A 17420-nucleotide genomic window follows, 5' to 3' on the forward strand; every position below is an offset into this window, starting at 1 on the left:
AAGGCATTCGAGAAGTGAGGGCCAAATGCTGGAGGTGGCAGATGGCATCCATCCATCAACAAAGGTTGGAAGCTGGTCATTGTTGCAGGTATTGTGGGTCTACAAGTATAAAACCTGAAACAATCCCTGCTCTTAAAGGGCTTCTAGTTTGGGTCCCCCCATTCCCACCTACCCCTTTGTTCAGACTGCTCAGGGGAAGCCACACAGGCAGCCAAGGGCAGAGCCCACAGCACAAGTCCCTACGTCAACAAGCACTCATCGGTTGACAACAGAAGTGGTTTTCCCGACTCCCAGACACCCCACTTCCACCAGGCAGCCTCCTAGCCCCTTGACTAATTTCCAACCTGATTCACCAGACTCAAAAAGTGTGAATTGAGTGACTTGCCGCAGAGGTTTGGTTTTTGGTTTGGGGTTGGCTCTGCCTTCCTATGACTGAGACCCCGGACTTATATAGACTCTTGGAAATCTAGTCCAACTCCCCTCATCCTCTTGAAGAGGGAACCCAAAGATTGGGAAGTCAATTTTCCCAAGGCCACCTAGTGAGCCAGGGGCAGAACTGGGGGATTTGAACTCGTGACTGCCCCATTGAAGTGCTTGGGCCAACCCCTCAAAGCTGGCTCTCTGATAAGCAGATACGTAGAACATCCTTTTCCACATACCTGTTTGCCTACATGAGGTTTTCGTGGTTTTGAATTATCAGAGAGTTGGATAAATAATCCATTTCCCCTCTGGGCATTGAGCAACAAGGAAATATTGGCCTTTAGATTTATTTTTTTATGAAGACTTCATCTTCCCATCTCATGACTGATGGGAAATATCTAAGCACTGTCATTGTCAGATAGGGTTGGAACAAAGAAAAAAAAAGAAAACCCACAACACGAATAACTTAGGGGCCCCTGACTGGGCTCCAGCTGCTGATGGTAACCACAGACAGGTCTGAGCTTTCTCTTGGCTTCTCTGTCCTTCATCTACACCCACTCAGCCCGGAGACAAATGAGATTCTAATTAGGTTCGTGGTTGCAGCAGGGGATTGGGAACAAGGCAGGAAACAGAGAAACATTAATATCTTTTGGAGGGCTCGGTAGAGAAGCTTTCACAGCTGGGGCCCGAGGCCAAGAGGATGATGGAGAGACTTGGCCACCTCTGCTCAGAGCCAAAAACCAGGACTTGGGGATGCGAATCTTGATACTGGAACCATCCCTGGGTGCCCCCAACTCCCATTCCCAATGAGAAACAGGATGGACAGGAGGTGTCAGCCAGGCCAGATTTAAGGGAGGTGGCAGTGTATCCCAGTGAAGAGAGGGCTGAAGATGGAGCCTTCAAACCTGGCCCTCATCCTCTTAATAGGGTGATAGGATCAGAGATCAAGAGAATAAAGGAATTTTAGGGTCCATCTTTATTTTTCTGTGTCCTGGACCTCTTGGATAGCCATACTGGTGAAGCCTTCTGAGAATCAGGTTTATAAGTGCACAAAATGAAAGACAGAATTACAAAGAAAACCAATTATATTGAAGTTATCAAAATAACTTATACACCCCACTAACTTCTGGGATCCAAGATTAAGGAAACTAAATCTAGTCCAATCTCTTCCTTCATTTTTATAGAAGAGAAAAACCAAGTGAGACCTTGGTCAGCATCCTCCTCCGGAATGACAGGGCATTGGGTAGATGGACTCTAAGGTCAGGGCCAGCTAGAGCTCAGGGAAGGCACTTAGAGAAATGAGGCTCTTTCTCTCTTGTCCAAGACTAACTTGCATCCATCTTTCTTTCTTTTGTTTTCCCTTCCTTCCCTCATTTCTTCTTTCTTTCCATTTCTTTTTTTCTTTTTCTTTCTTCCCTTCCTCCTTTCTTTCTTTTGTTCTTTCATTCTCTTTTGTTTTCCCTTCCTTTTATCATTTCTTTTTTCTCTTTCTCTCTTTCTTCCCTTCTTCCTTTCTTTCTTTGTTTTTTCATTCTTTTGTTTCCCATTCCTTCTTTCCTCCTTCCCTTCTTTCTTTTGTTCTTTTATTCCTTCTTGTTTTCCCTTTCTTCCCTCATTCCTTCATATTTTGTTTTCCTTTCCTTCCCTCTTTTTCCTCCTTCCTTCCTTCCTTTCCCCTTCTCTCTCTCTCTCTCCCTTGCTCCCTCTCTCTTTCTCATTCATTCATTCATTTATTCATCTATTTATTTAAAGTGTTTGAGTTCTAAATTTTCTCCCTTCCTCCAACCCCTCTCTAATCCATTGAGAAGAGAAGGGATATGGTAGCCCAAAGAGGTAGCCTAGAAATAATTGTTTCAGAGAAGCCTCCTTATGGGATTTCCAGGCTGCTTCCTGGAAGTCAGTCTTGTAGCCCTCATCAGACCCCGAAGGACGTAGTTTGTCAGCACCTTGGAGGCAGCATGAAAGGTGGGAAGGCTGCTGAGTTTAGAGTCAGACGACTTGGGTTCAAATTCAAGCTCTGTCAATCTATGCCCATGTGACCTGGTCAGCTCCATGGTACAGTGAGAACATTAGACCTGAAGTCAGAAGCCCTGAGTTTAAAATTGACCTCACATATTTACCAGTTGTGGGAACCAGAGAAAGAAACTAGGATTCGGACCCCTGCCCTTTCAATCTTTCTTTCACCTCAGCGAGCCATACTGCATCTGGTGGGTGAATGGCTTTAAACGTCGATCCCCCCCTTCCTGACCCATATTTTTCTGACCCATATTCATATTTTTTCTAGTGTACAGAGTGCCATTCATGGAGTCAGGAAGGTTTGAGTTCAATTTCTTTCTTAGACACTAAATAGCTTTGGAACCTTGGGAAAGTCTCTTAACTCCTGATTGTCTGACTGTGAAATGGGAATGATAATAATAATAATAATAATAGAACCTACCTCCTAAGTTTGTGGTGATGATAAAAATGAGATAATATTTGCAAATGGATTGGTACTTAATAAATGCTTATTCCAATTAGTATTATTTTGGGGGATAGTTGAGTTAAGTGACTTGCCCAGGGTCACATAGCTGGTAAACATCTGAGACTAGACTTGAACTCAGCTCCTCCTGACTGCAGGACTAAGTGTTCTGCACCATCTAGCTATTCCCTTTGTATTGTATAATATTATTTCCTCCTATACTGGTCCCCCCAGGCCTCTGGCAGTTCACCCAGGCCAGATTGCTGTCTGCAGCAATGCCTCATACACTGGCTTTTTCCCTTGGCTCTCTCTGACCAAGGCTAAATGGTCATCTTCCTTTTCTTGCAAGATTCTGCTTTCTTGCCTCCTTGCAAAGGGAGCACATGAGCAGATCCTTGAACCAACAACCCTGTTAGAGCTGGGAGAAACCTTGGATCTTCTCTAATTGAACACATCATATTACACCTGGGTTAACTGAGGGTGAGTGTGTAGCTTCAAGGACATACAGCTAACCAGGGGCAGGGCTCCAACCAAAATTCTAGATCCCCTGATGCTGAGCTGAGGATTCTTTCTATTCCTCCATGCTGTCCAATTAATTGATTAATTTATAATGTCTGCCAGGGAGTTTTTTTTTTTACCTAAAGAGAGGCAATGCCTTAACCTCCCTAAATGTATCTCTAATGGTGGGAGTTTCCAGTTATTCCAAAAAGGCATCAGAACCTTGAAGATCTCTCGTCGACATCTGGTGACCTGGGGAAGATGGACTTTCTCTTCTCTTGTATAAAGGAAAGTCAAAGTTGAGAGGAAACCGGAGGCAAGGTAGGCAAGACACTATTATGAGATTTACAATTCATGAATGACCAGGATTAGGACAGAGATCGACCAGGCTATGGTAAAAAATACTGATTAGTCTATTGCTCTGTGGAGATGATGAGACAGTTTTCTTCTTTATTCTCCTTAGCCACAGAACACAAAACCAACAGTAATGGAGGGATGTTCCAGAGGCAAATTTAAATTTAGGCTTGATGTTAAGAAAAACTCCTTAATGGGGAGGACTATCCAGTGGAATGGGAAGCCTGGGGAAGTGATGGATTCATTGTGGGTCTTCAAACATAGATGGATGACCATTTGTCAGGGATGTGGTAGAAGGAATTCTCGTTCTAGTGCAGGTTAGACTAGGCAACTTCTGAAGTCTCCTGCAATTTCAGCATTCCAGAATCCTGGGATCCTCTTCTTTGCTACATCTGGGCCATATGTGGTGCCTTTCCCATTGGAGTGAGGGGTGAGTCAGTTGACAACCACAGAGCAAGGCTCTACCCAGGGGTTCACTTTCATTGCCAGTTCCCCACACGCTTTCTCGCCTCTCTGAAGTCAACAGTATCACTGCTGGGGACCAGAAGGGGAAAGAAAAATTTCAATCCCAACTCTTCCTTCTATCATTTTTTTTTCTTTCAGGGCCCAAAATCTCTCAGAAAAGAGTCACAGGAAATAACACAGATATTTTTATAGAAATGGGGGCTGTTGACATTTGTTTGGGTCTGGAAACTATTAGAGATTATGATATGCATCTGCCCCCAATTAGTAGAGACAAAGAATAAAAGGAAAATTCTCTTAGTTTATTATAAAGGTCAAAGCAGGAACCTTTCTCTTCTCCCCTCAATCCCTCTTTCCTAGGGGGTTCTCTGTGTGCATACAGTGACTGCCCAGTAGGAGGTCAGTAGGACTAAATCACAAGCCTTGTGGCCTAGAGTGGCAACAGGAGGGACAGTACTATTCTTTGACCAGATTTGGCCTTTTAAAATGGTGGACGTGAAGGAATCAAAGGGTCAGACTTGGAGATAGAAAGACCTGGGTTCAAATTCCACTATATATTTATTAGTGTATGACTATGAATAAATCACTTGGCTGATCCTTAATTTCCTAATCTTCAAATGAGGACACTAACAGCTCGAGCTTTCTGCATCTAATAAAGATTGCATGAGGCAAATCTCAGTCCTAGAGGAATGCCAGTTTCGATGATTATTACTGACAATAAAAACCACATTATCATGTCCCCAATTCTCTTGGGATAAAGTAGCATGCAAAGTATCAAAGTCGTTCATTGATTCGTTCATTCGTCCATCCAGCTTTCTTAGGATCCGGGCTTAGAAGAATGTCTTCTAGTCTCCTAATATCTACACAGCAGATACTTAATAAGGACTACTTGACTGACTCACAGATCTAGGACTGGAAGGAACCTTAAAGAGAATCTAGTTTAATTCTCATTTTTACAGCTAGGTGGCGCAGTGGATACAGCACCGGCCTTAGAGTCAGGAGGAGTTCAAATCCAGCCTCAGACACTTAATGATGACCTAGCTGTATGGCCTTGGGCAAACCACTTAACCCCCATTGCCTTGCAAAAATTAAAAAAATAATAATAATAACAAATGGGAAAACTCAGGCCCACAGAAGTTACCTGACTTGCCTAAGATCACACAAATTCTTTGGTTTTAAATCAAGGGCTCTTCCTCTAATGATTGCCTTGCATTTGCTTATTTGTAAACAGAAGATCATATAGGATCCATTTTACCAATTTAAAATGTTGAGAGAACCAGGGTTGCACAGGGTCTGGTGTTACTACCCCTTAAATTAAAATGTTGCCTTAGACCCTTTCCAGCTATGTGATCCTAGGCAGGTAATTTATCTTCTGCCTCAGTTTTTTCATCTATCAAGTGAAGATAGTAAAAACATATGGTGAGAATAAATCAAGGTGGTATTTGTAAGCCCTTTAGGAATGTTGGCCATTATTATCCCCATTCAATTGGATACCCCTTGATGGCAGAGATGTGTTGCTTCTGTTCTTAATACTATGTGCTAGTCCCATAGTAGGAGGCACTTAATATGTTGATTTATTGATTGATTGAAGCCCATAGAGGTTGACTATCTTGCCCATACTCATGGAGCAGAAAATGGAATTTGGAATCACGGAATTTGCAGATCAAAAGTGACCTAAAGGTCATTTCATTAATATCTTGTCTCTGGGAAGGACATGATGTTAGGGATTGTCAAGCAGTTAAGATGCTGTTTTTAAGCACCTGCTGTATTCATGAACTGTGCTCAGCACTAAAGATATAAAGTAAAGCCAAAAACCAAACAATTCCTGCTCTTGAAAAGATGGTTTTTGAAGATATTTTAAGTCACTAGGTCCATACAAGATACATGGAAAGCAGATGGATTTGAAGAGAGAGACCATCCCATATATACAACTGACCTGGAAGAAAGATTGAGCCATCCCTACTATGGTGCAGAAGTTTTTGAGTCACCAGACTGTAGCCTGATCCATCTTCCTCATGTCGGGAAGAATGTGTGGGCCTCACTTGGCCTAATGGTCAAGTTGTATGTGTCTATTTGTCTGTATGAACTGATTTTTGCAAACCTCTCTGGACCCTTGGTTCAGTGCAAGGACAGAGGCCTGGCTTTGGCTCAGTGAGACCCTGCTCATGATGTTCCAAATTAAGAAGTGTTGGGAATCCCATGAGTTTTCTAGACCCATTTCTAAGACAGAACTGTTTGCATAAGCCTCAGATAAACATTCTAGGCCACATGATTTCCCAGGCTCTGCCAAACACTCTGAAGTTTGCCCTTCACTCATTATGAGTCAGTTGGCCTGGCGGGATCCAGTTTCCTCTCTTAGCCTGGCTGTTTAGACTTTAAAATCAGTAGTGGTTTTATGTTTCTCTTCAGTTGCTGGAATGCAGGGGGCTGGGGAGGCTTTGCCATCTTTAGGCCTCTCTCTAGACAAACAGCCCCAGGCCTGGGGTGAGTTTTATTCTCATCTCATAATAGATCCTGGATCATTTTTCTTCCAGTAGGAGCCAGAGGGGACTTGCTTGCCAGGGCCTGTGGGCACATGGAAGAGGCAGACCTCTTTTCCATTGGCTTCTGACCCTTGAAGGCATTCTGAGTTATCTGACCTTTGAAGTCAGTGATGTCCAGTGGGATGAAAGCACTGAAGCTGTATAGTTGTGAGTGAGGCAGGCTGGAGGCATGAGGCATGGAAAACGGGGAATTCCCCTGCAGTTCATGAACCTGAGGCTTTCTTTTCTTAGTTTAGCTGAAGAAAGGCCTATGGGTATCAGATGTCTTGAAAGACTCGAGAATAATGGAGAAACAAAATGATATTTTCACTAAATCTAGAGGACTGGGTCATTCATTCATTCAATTATTCCTTCATTCTATAAACATTTAGTAAATATGTAAAAAAAATTCTAGATAAAAGGACAGAATTAAAAAAATCCCTACCTTTGTTCTTTTTTGGGGGGGAACCATTCCATATACAGATAAGTAAATCCAATAGGCAGGATAATGAGTGGGGGAGAGAGGCAATAGCAGATTGGGGAGGGGGCATTTGGAAAGACCCTATGTAAGAGACAGTATATGAACTGAGCCTTGAAGGGATTTGGGCATTCTGAGAGGCAGAGGTGAGAAAGACAGGCATAATAGACACTGGTGACCACAAGTCATAAAGCTATTTAGGTAACTGGAATTGGACTGTCTAGATGTGAGGAATAGCTAGGGGGTCAATAAATGAAAAGGAGTACTGAATTATGTAAATCAGTAAAGGTTAGTTAAATAGAAGCCAGATTGCAAAGGGCTTTCTCAGACCTCTAAGAGGAGTTTGCAATTTGTCCAAGAGGCCATGGGGAACCATTGGAGTTTCTTGAGTAGTTGAGTAATGCATTCATATCTGGGTCTTAGGCCTAGGGCTTTGGCAGCTGGGTAGAGGACAGATTGGTGAGGAGAGAGGCAGGAACACTAATTGGATGGCTCTTGCAGCAGCCCAAATGAGAGGTGACAATTGTCTTAACTAGGGTCGTATTTGTGACAGTGAAGAGAAAGGGATGATTATAAGAAATGTTTTGAAAGTAGAGACAAGACTTTAGAAACTGGTTGGACATGGTGGAGATGATAAAGGAGAAGGGGGAGTTGAGACTAAGATTAAGGTTTTGAATTTGGGTGGGTGCCTGAAAGGATGGACGTGTCTTAATCCCAGTTTCATGGTTCAGGGAGTTCCAGCTGGGTCTAGTCATCCTTTGCACTTGACTGTGTAGAAGCACACTCCCCTCAACAAGTCAAGTCAACAAGGCTTTCCCAGACACCATCTTGGTTCCCAGTGCAGAGTAGAAAGAGCACTGGAGCATGCGTCTAGGTTTCATTTCTGTCTCTGATACCAACCCAGGGAGCACGAATATGCTATTTAGGCTTGAACCTTAGCTTCCTCAACTTCAACATAAGAGGATTGGATTCAATAACCTCAAAGGTTTCTTCTAGCTCCAACATTCTATGGTCACCTTCCTCCAAAAGACCCTAGTTCTTGTCTGTCTGGACATTGGATTAAGTGACTGAGTGGATGCTGACTTCCTGGAACTGGTATTCATCTCTGCTTCCATTCCTCCTAATTGGAAGATGGGGCCAATTGAAGGTATCTCATGGTCTTGGGACTTCCACAAAAAGGGTAAGGGAAAGGTATTGTTTTTGGAATAGGAAACTTTCATAGGCACGTGTTGGAAAGTCTGGCTAAAGGGCAGTATATTTGTTTACAAATATGTGTTGCTTTTACCTCCTTTGTCTCTCCTTCCAACCTCCCACCACCAAACACACACCAGAACTCAAAAGCTTGGCAGAGAGGATTAAAACCCCTTTGCCTCCCAGGGCCATCCTGCCATATTTAAAATCAACTCTTTGGTATGAAGGAAGAAAATGTTTCTCCATCCAATCAGTTCTTTTATTGGGTTGCTTATATTTAATCTAGCAGGAATACTCTCCTCAAGGTTGCTGGGGAGTCCATGGATTGGAGCATGTGGTCCCCAAAAGATAGAACTTTAGAAAGTGAATTGTTTAGTGATGATTCCTTTTCTCCTCACCTTGACTTGCTTTCCTAAGTCCCAGGGAATATGGGCATTCTTGTGGAGCCTCAAATCTCACCTAAAACCATGGCCTTCCTTCTGACATGTAGACAAAAATCTCTTTGGGAAATAAATCCCTTGTACCGTAGAGATATGTGGATGAGTTCTTTTTAACAAAGGGATGGAGTCAACCAAGTGGAGCTGGATCTTTGCCTTAGACTTCTTTTCTATGCATTTTCCTTCCTCAGGAGCTCTCCAGGGTACTGGACAGTCTTCCATATCTGCACCTAGCCTGTGACATTCATGGAACAACTTTGGACTCTTCGCTTTTATCTCTTCAGACTTTAGACACTGCTTGCCTATCCTTGTTGCCTTTTTATTCTTCAACCTATAAAGATCATATCTCAGGCCCAGTTCCTTCCAGAACTTGCAGAATTAGAACATTTTCTCTGTATTGGGAATGCAGAAAGGGAGACCTTTGTTGGAATAGCCAAATTTGGAAGAGGAGTATAAGTATCACAACGCTGTCATCTTTTTACCTGTGTATTCCTACTAATTCCACTTAATCTCTCTCTCTGGGCCTTATCTACTACAAAGATCTAGTTGACTTTTCAACTCATTTCAATTTCTAATTCTAGAATGTAGAATCCTAAAATATGTCTGGGAGAGGTTGGAAGACAGTTTTCATACCCACAAGACTGACTTCCTGAACAAATCTGACTAATCCTTTTTTTTTTTGCTTCCTTCCCACAGAATGTCCCCCAGGAAAATTTGGCAGTAATTGTTTTGGATCCTGTTCCTGTGGAGGGGCCCCTTGTGATCGGTTCACAGGGCAGTGCTTGTGTCCTGCAGGGAGGACTGGGGATGAGTGCAGCAAAGGTGAGAGGCCGGGCAGGAGCTAGAGCCAATATTTGAAGACTGGGCTTTTGTCTGCTCTCTTAATCATCCCCAGAGGGGCAGTCTTGGACTTGCAGCCTGGAAGACCTAGGTTCAAATCCTGCATCTGACTCATACTGGTTGTCTGTCTCTGGAAAGTCACTTAACTTCTAAGTGGACCAGGAAACTCTCTAAGACCATAAATTGCAGGGGAGGTACTTAACCTGTATAAATGAAGTGAGTTTTCTCATTCAAGAATTTTCTGTATCAATGAAATCACAGGTCTTGGCTCTCCCTAGACTTATTATCACTAATATTAAAATTATCATCATTGTATTGCTATTATTATCTCTTTACTATAAGCAACTCTAATGAGGGGTTATTATATTAATATATTAGTATAATTATGTATTATTAGACATGTGCAATATATTGACATATTAACTTTTTTCAGCAGGCCACTTTTCTGAGTGGGTTTCCTTTCCCTTTGAATGATATGTTATTCACACACATATGAACATAAGCATGCACACACACACACACATACACACACACACACACACAGGAACACATCACAGACTCCCCCTTCACACTCCCTGACTTCTGCCCAAATACAGAAATCCACAACAGATCCTGTGGAATCCAGATTCTCTTCCCAGGTTTAGTATCAAATTAGCTGCCCCAAGAGGTAGGCCTTCCAAAACTATCATCTTCTTTGTAAATTTTTTGAGGACAAAAGAAAGTCTGGTTTGAACATATCCAGACCCTTCTTTGTGGGGCTGGGCTGGGGTTTAGATTGTCCTGATGGACGCTGGGGCCCTGGATGCCAAGAGATCTGCCCTGCCTGTGACAATAGCATTGGCTGTGACCCTGTGACTGGAGCCTGCCTCTGCCTTCCTGGATATATTGGCAGCCACTGCCAGGACTGTGAGTACCCCATCCTCATTCCCACTGTGTATCCATAGGAGGCTTCCCCTTCTATCACCTTCTTTGTTACTGCGGGGGGACTCTGCTCCTTGAAGATGTCTTAAGATTGGTTCCTTGGTATGATTTCTTTGTCATCACATTCAACTGAGATCAATGTATAACATGGAACCAATGTAAAGACTAACAGAATGCCTTCTGTGGGGGGTGGGGGGAGGGAAGCAAGAATGGGGGGGAATTGTAAAACTCAAAATAAATAAAATCTTTCAAAATAGATTTTAAAAAAAAGATTGGTTCCTTGGAGTTGGGATAAAGGGGAGTGCCCCATTGGCCAGAGATATGTGACACAGACTCCCCCATGACCCCCCTCCTGTGGCTGTGGCTCATTACTTTTCTCTCTCTTCCTTGCTACAGTGTGCCCAGCAGGCTCATTTGGACAGGGTTGCCAGCTCAGATGCTCCTGTGGGAATGATGGGCATTGCCATCCTGTGACTGGACGTTGTAGCTGTGCCCCTGGTTGGACTGGCATCAACTGTAGAAGAGGTAGGTGGCAGGTAGTGATCGGGTCAGACTAAAACATACCTTGAAAAGGAGAGTCTGGCCAGTCACTTCCTCCCCATCTTGCTAACCTCCATTCTCCTACTGTCTGGGTTCCCTTCCTTACCATCTGAATAACTTTGGACAAATCATTTAACCTCTATGGGATTCAATTTTTTTCATCTAAGAAATAAGACTTTTGGACTAGACAATCTCTAAGTCTTCCTAGTTCTAACATTCTCTATTCTAAGTCCCTCACACAGTTCTTACATCCTATTTTCTAGGTACCCTCTCCCCACTCCAACCTTGCCCCCCTGCCCAGCATCAATAATTTCCATTTTGTATTCTCGGGTCCTTTTTGCCTTTAATATTTTTGATTCTGAGTATCTTAGACATTTGATGTTTTTGATAACCTATATGATAAAGACCTCCAGCAATGTTCTAAAGTCCCTCTCCTCGAAGATCCATGGCCTAATGTACTTCCTGGCTCTAATATCTCTGACTCTAAAGACCCTCCAAGCTCTGATAGTCTATATTTTAATATTCCTCCTAGCTCTAACATTCTGTATCCTAAGGGCCCTCCTAGCTCTGACATTCTCTGTCCCTAAGATCCTCCTCAACTCTGACATCCCATGTTCAAAGCTGTTCCAGTTCAGACATTCCTTGTTGTACGGTCCCTCCCAGCCCTGACCTTCTGTGTTTAAGACCACTCTGCCCCCCAGCTCTGATATTCTGTGTCCTGTGGTCCCTATCAGCTCGAGGTAGCTACAGGACACTTTCTCTTCCATTACCTTCTTTGTGTCTGCCGGGGACTGTGCTCCTTGAGGATGTCTTTGGGATAAAGGGGAGTGCCCCATGCACCATCATCCTAGCTTGATCTCTGGATATTTTCTCCCATTGTTTCCTCCCTGAGCCCCCCTCATCCTGACCCCTACATGACTTGACTCCACTACCCTTCCTTCTGTCACCTAGATGGCCCCCTTTGTCACCAGCTGATCTCCACTTGAGAGGCTCCTGGGAAAAATTGTCCTGAGTGGGCCCCTCAGTGGGACAGAGTAGCGACTTGAGGCTCTGTTTCAGCTTGTGATGTGGGACGCTGGGGCCCGGATTGCAGACACTTCTGCAACTGTAGTTATAACCACGGGAGCTGCGATCCAGTGAGTGGACAGTGCGTCTGTGAGGCTGGCTACACTGGGCTGCGCTGTGACCAGAGTGAGTGTCACGTATGGGTGGGTGGGTTGGGTCCTTCCTTTGGAGAAGCAACCTTCTATGGGGGGGGGTGTCTTATAGATCACAGTGACCCACCAGACACCTCCCTGGTGGGCTCCCTTCTTTGGTCCCTGACTCCCCAGGTCCACTTCCTTCATTCCCTGATGGGGGAGGGAGGGCTCAGAATTCAGGCCAGATTTACCTACTTCTAGTAGGCTAAACCTTCTACTTAGTTCCCAATGTTGGGAGTCAGAGAAGGAACCACATGACCTCTCTGTCCATTCCCATCACCAAAACAGTTTGACAAAGTATTGACTTACTAAAAAGGGAGTTTTGTTTTTTTATAAGAGTAATAGAGTTAGAACTAAGTGGGACATCTGCAACCATCCAATATAAATCCATCATTTTACACTGGAGGAAACTGCGACTGATAGAGGTTTAAGTGGTTCAAAGCCACAACAGTAGTAAGCATCAGGGCCAGATCCACAGCTTCTAAAGTCAGCCCACTTTGTCCTGGGCCGGACTCTTTTTTTTACATTGTTTTTAGTATTTTTTGCAAGGCAATGGGGTTAAGTGGCTTGCCCAAGGCCACACAGCTAGGTCATTATTAAGTGTCTGAGGTCGCATTTGAACTCAGGTCCTCCTGACTCCAGGGCTGGTGCTCTATCCACTGCACCCCCAGCCTCCCCTACTAGACTCTTTTTTTGTCACAAAATGAAATATATATAAATACACACACACACACAGCAGAAAGGTCTGAGCTGCTTCAAATTCCAATTCTGCCCATTTTTCTGTGAGAATCCTATTCTGTAAAATGAGAGCATAGATGATCTGTAAAGTCCATTGGGTTCTAAGTGGATGATGTGGACCCATTTGGATTTTTGCTTAGTAACTGGAACAAGGTAACCTTGGTTAAAAGTGAATGTAGGCAAAAAAAAAAAAATCATGCTCTCTGCCACTGTTCATGATTCTAACCCCAGGCTCTGAGAGACCATTACCCTCTCTCCCTTTGTCTTTGAAAGACTGGAGGCCAGAACTCACACGATTCCTCAGATGGTAGTCAATGCTCAGCCCTTTGGAAATAAGCCAATCTCTCCTGATGTCTGAGTCCCCATCAGTGAAGGGAAGGAGGATAGAAGAAGGGAGTCTCCTTTAGGCCTTACCCCAGATGTCCATGTGTTTCAGAGTGTCCACAGGGCTGGTTTGGGCTGAGCTGCAGCCGGCGGTGCCAGTGTGACAACGGAGCAGCCTGTGACCATGTCAGCGGGGCCTGTACCTGTGGGGCCGGCTGGAGGGGAACTTTCTGCGAGAGGGGTAAGCCTGGCAGTGCCCGCTCCACCACCATCCCCAAGTAGCTGAGAGGCTGGGATCAAGAAAAAGAGCATGGAGGCCTAGCCCAGCTTTGGGAGAGACTGCCTCTTTCAGGGATAATCCTGAAAAGTCCTGAGGGAGATATTTGGCTTGTCTGTGTCCCTGTGACACAAGGGTCCTGATGTCCTGGGGAGAGTCCAGAGACAAGCAGGAGAGGGGAAAACTGGAAGATTTTTCATGAGCCTCTGTCCGGGTAGGGAGCTCCTAATGAAGAAACTCACTCCCAATCCAGTTGAACACCTTCTATGTAATTTAGAGTCTTCAATAATGGCCTAGAGAGCTGAGGGAGACTTGCCTAAGATCCCTAATGATGATTATAATGATTACAATAATAATGATAGCAATGTTAATAAAGGCAGTAGTGACTAGTTGGCCAGGCTTGGAGTTACAGATACTTCAAGCTGTGTGATTAACTTCTCTGTGCTTTGAATTTTTCATTGTAAAACAAGGGAGTTAACCTTGAATGGCCCCTTTCAGCTGTAGATCATTGGCCCAAAGAGACTATGATTTGGGCTCAGTCTTCTCACTCTTCTAGCAGAGGGACCTTTGGTCTCCTTGACCCACTGGGGTGAGCAGAGGGCTCTCACTTCCAACCTTCTCTGTGGCAAAGCATGGGTTTGGTCCTGGCTTTCCTCTGCCTTCCCCTCTCTGCTCCCCAACCTCCCCCAGTATCCATGCCCAACATTTCCCCTCCCTTATTAGTTTAAACTGCTCGATCCTGACTCACTGTTTGGGTGGCACCAAAGGTCACTGGGATTGTTCTTTTCTTTCTGAAAGCTAAAGGAGTTCTCCATCCTAGAGAGAGAGAGAGAGAGAGAGAGAGAGAGAGAGAGAGAGAGAGAGAGAGAGAGAGAGAGAGAGAGAGAGAGAGAGAGAGAGGTAAGGGCTGGAAAAAAGCCAGCAAGCTCTTAGAACAAAGGATCTCAAACATTATTTCATGCAGAATGAAATAATCCCAGTCTTGGCTCAACTTACCACATGTGGGATACCCCCCTGCATAGGGAGGAAGAGAAGGGTGGTCACAAGTGGGCCACATGTGGCTTAAGTGGGTTAGGAATCTTGGAGAAAAAATATACATGCTTGCAGCAACTAGTTTGCCAAAAACAATGTATTCTTGGGCAATGGAACATCCTAGTGCCTTTCCTGGCCTGGCCCAGGGCAGGGGAATGGGCCCCCAGTCTCAGCCCACCAAAACTCTGCCAGGGGGAGGCAGCCATCCAGACTGCAGTTCACAAGTTGGTGCTTTGCTCCCTTAGAGGTTTGGCTGTCGATAACTTATCCTCCTGCCAATCCTGCTGGAATCTGTCAAATATCTTGAGCCTCCAGGGTAGCCTACCATAAGTAGATACCTTGAGAAGAGGCAGAGAAAAAGATATGGCTATTACCCAAGGGGCTCTGTTACCCCCCCCAGAAGAGGTGCCCAGAGCCCCCACACTCCTAATCCTTTCAGCCTCAGGAAACCCAGCCTAGGAAGGACCAGAATACTGAGGACTCAAGCTATAATAGACTCTGATTCAAAGCCTACAGATTCAAAGCCTATCTTTCTTCTTTCCCCTATTGTTCACACACCTCTGTCTTATGTCATTGAGAAATCATTTCACAACCCTTCTGAGGGTCTGGATGTCACAAGAGGGTGCTGTGTCTCCCTAAGCAAACCTACACCCCTATCTTGTGAGTGGGTGACAATGCTTTCCCAGGGCTTGGGTCAGCTATCACATCTATAGGCACAGAAATCAGACTCCTAGGTTTTCCTAAGGAAAAAACGTAGCCTGTGGCTTAGTGGGAGAAGGTGAGAAGCCTGGAGAAATGGCCAATGTGCAGTCAGGAGGAAATCTGTCTGTCTGTCTATCTGTTTGGGGAGGCAGGGAGGAAGGGAAGAGGTCAAGGCTTGGCTATTCGCGTCTCTTCTGAGCTGGGTCGAAGCTAATTTTCAAAAATGATAAAAAAATCCAATTTAAAACTGAAGGGACCATCTAGTCCAACCCTTGGATTTTATGGGGGGCAAACTGATCACAAGAATGGCAACCTAACATGCCCAAGATGAGGGTGGATCATACATCTAGAGATGGGAGGAGCTTTGGAAGTTATCTTGTCCAGGCCCTTGATTTTTTTCTTTAGGTTTTTTTTTTTTTTTTTTGCAAGGAAAATGGGGTTAAGTGGCTTGCCCAAGGCCACACAGCTAAGTAATTAGTAAGTATCTGAGACCGGATTTGAACCCAGGTACTCCTGACTCCAGGGCCGGTGCTTTATCCACTACACCATCTAGCTGCCCCCAGGCCCTTGATTTTTAAAGATGAGGAAGCTGACTGGCCTGAGGTTTCACAGGTGATGGATCAGCAGCCAGATATGAATTTCAATCCCTGTTCCCTCTCGCCTGTACCCCCCAGACGCTATAGAGGAAAGCATGAGAGCAAGGTCTCCTTCCTCACTGCCTGGTGACTGTGTCTCATACAGAATGCCCTGCTGGCTTTTTTGGCTTGGAGTGTCGGGGTGCTTGCCAGTGTGCCAACGGGGCCCCCTGCGATCACGTGAGTGGGCGCTGCCTCTGCCCTGCTGGCTGGATTGGCCCCAGCTGCAACAAGAGTGAGTCATGGCCCGAGCTGCCCCCTTGGGTGTAGCTTATGGGATGGGGAAGCCCTTGTATCCTTTATACATCTGGGAAGATGAGGGGAGGAGAGAGTGGTGGGCAGCATGGCAGGAGAAGCCAGCCCTGGGCTTAGGGATCACCTAGCAGCTGGAGAATGGAGAGCAGCCTGCAATGACTGGCTGATCAGCTCTTCGAGTTTTCCTTGTGCTTTGCTATTTGGGGTACGCAGTCTTTAAGAAATGCTTGTGGATTTGTTTTGAGTTGGATCTGGAAAGATGGAGGGGATGTCAAACAGATGGAGATGGGCTGGAGCCGGAGTTATTTATCCCAGGCCTCGGAGAATGGCCTAAGCAAATTGTAGGTTCTCACAGCTACTTCCCTCCCAGGGTCCTGTTCCTCTCTCCTTCTACCCTCCCTTCTTCCCTGAACCCCACAATTTTTGTGTGGTCACAAGTCTTGTCTGGTCTAAATCTGCTTCTCCCCTTGCAGCCTGCCCGGCTCACACCTATGGGGACAATTGTAGCCTGTCTTGCAACTGCTTCCACGGGGCCTCCTGCAACCCAGTCAGTGGGCAGTGCCTGTGTGCCCCTGGCTGGATGGGGCCCACATGCCAACAAGGTAAGATCTGGGTCCCAAGTTTGCCCTTCTCCTACCCTCTGGAGGGGATAGTGCCAACTCCTACCCAAGGTTCTCTCGCTTCCTTCCAGCTTGTCCGGCGGGCCTGTATGGATCAAACTGTCACCAACATTGCCTTTGTCGGAATGGTGGGACCTGTGACCCGGTCTCAGGTCATTGCTTGTGTCCGGAGGGGTGGATTGGTTTGGCCTGTGAGCAAGGTGAGTCTGAAGGAAAAGAACCAGAAGGGATAGGAGGAGGGTGGTGTGTATTTGAGAGGGAGCCTGGAGATGGGTCTGAGTGTCATAGGTGTCTGGTGGATCTCCCTAAAGCCTCATGGGCATGCTGTGTGTGTGTGTGTGTGTGTGTGTGTGTGTGTATGTGTGTGTGTGTGCGTGTGCGTGTGCACACAGGTGGTAGCCTTGCCTCAGGGTAAGGAGACCCCACTCTTCAAATTCCAGCTCTGACTTTTGCTAGCTTGTGTGGCCATGGACCGGTCTCAGTTTTCTTCATTTATAAAGCCAGGATAATATTAGAA

General features: G+C 45.2%; 1 protein-coding gene across 1 annotated transcript in view; it reads left to right on the plus strand.

Annotated features, from left to right (window-relative positions):
* The window catches only part of MEGF6 (multiple EGF like domains 6), a 370333-nt gene that overhangs the window by 324743 nt on the left and 28170 nt on the right, over window positions 1–17420 (plus strand). Inside the window, exons 18-25 of the mRNA XM_074218662.1 lie at window positions 9517–9642; window positions 10435–10566; window positions 10978–11106; window positions 12181–12312; window positions 13495–13623; window positions 16135–16263; window positions 16757–16885; window positions 16975–17103. Of these exons, the coding sequence (XP_074074763.1) occupies window positions 9517–9642; window positions 10435–10566; window positions 10978–11106; window positions 12181–12312; window positions 13495–13623; window positions 16135–16263; window positions 16757–16885; window positions 16975–17103 (1035 nt within the window). The remainder of the gene's footprint in view (window positions 1–9516; window positions 9643–10434; window positions 10567–10977; window positions 11107–12180; window positions 12313–13494; window positions 13624–16134; window positions 16264–16756; window positions 16886–16974; window positions 17104–17420) is intronic.

The sequence above is a fragment of the Macrotis lagotis genome, chromosome 1 (assembly GCF_037893015.1).
Source record: "Macrotis lagotis isolate mMagLag1 chromosome 1, bilby.v1.9.chrom.fasta, whole genome shotgun sequence".
Classification (NCBI taxonomy): Eukaryota; Metazoa; Chordata; class Mammalia; order Peramelemorphia; family Peramelidae; genus Macrotis; species Macrotis lagotis.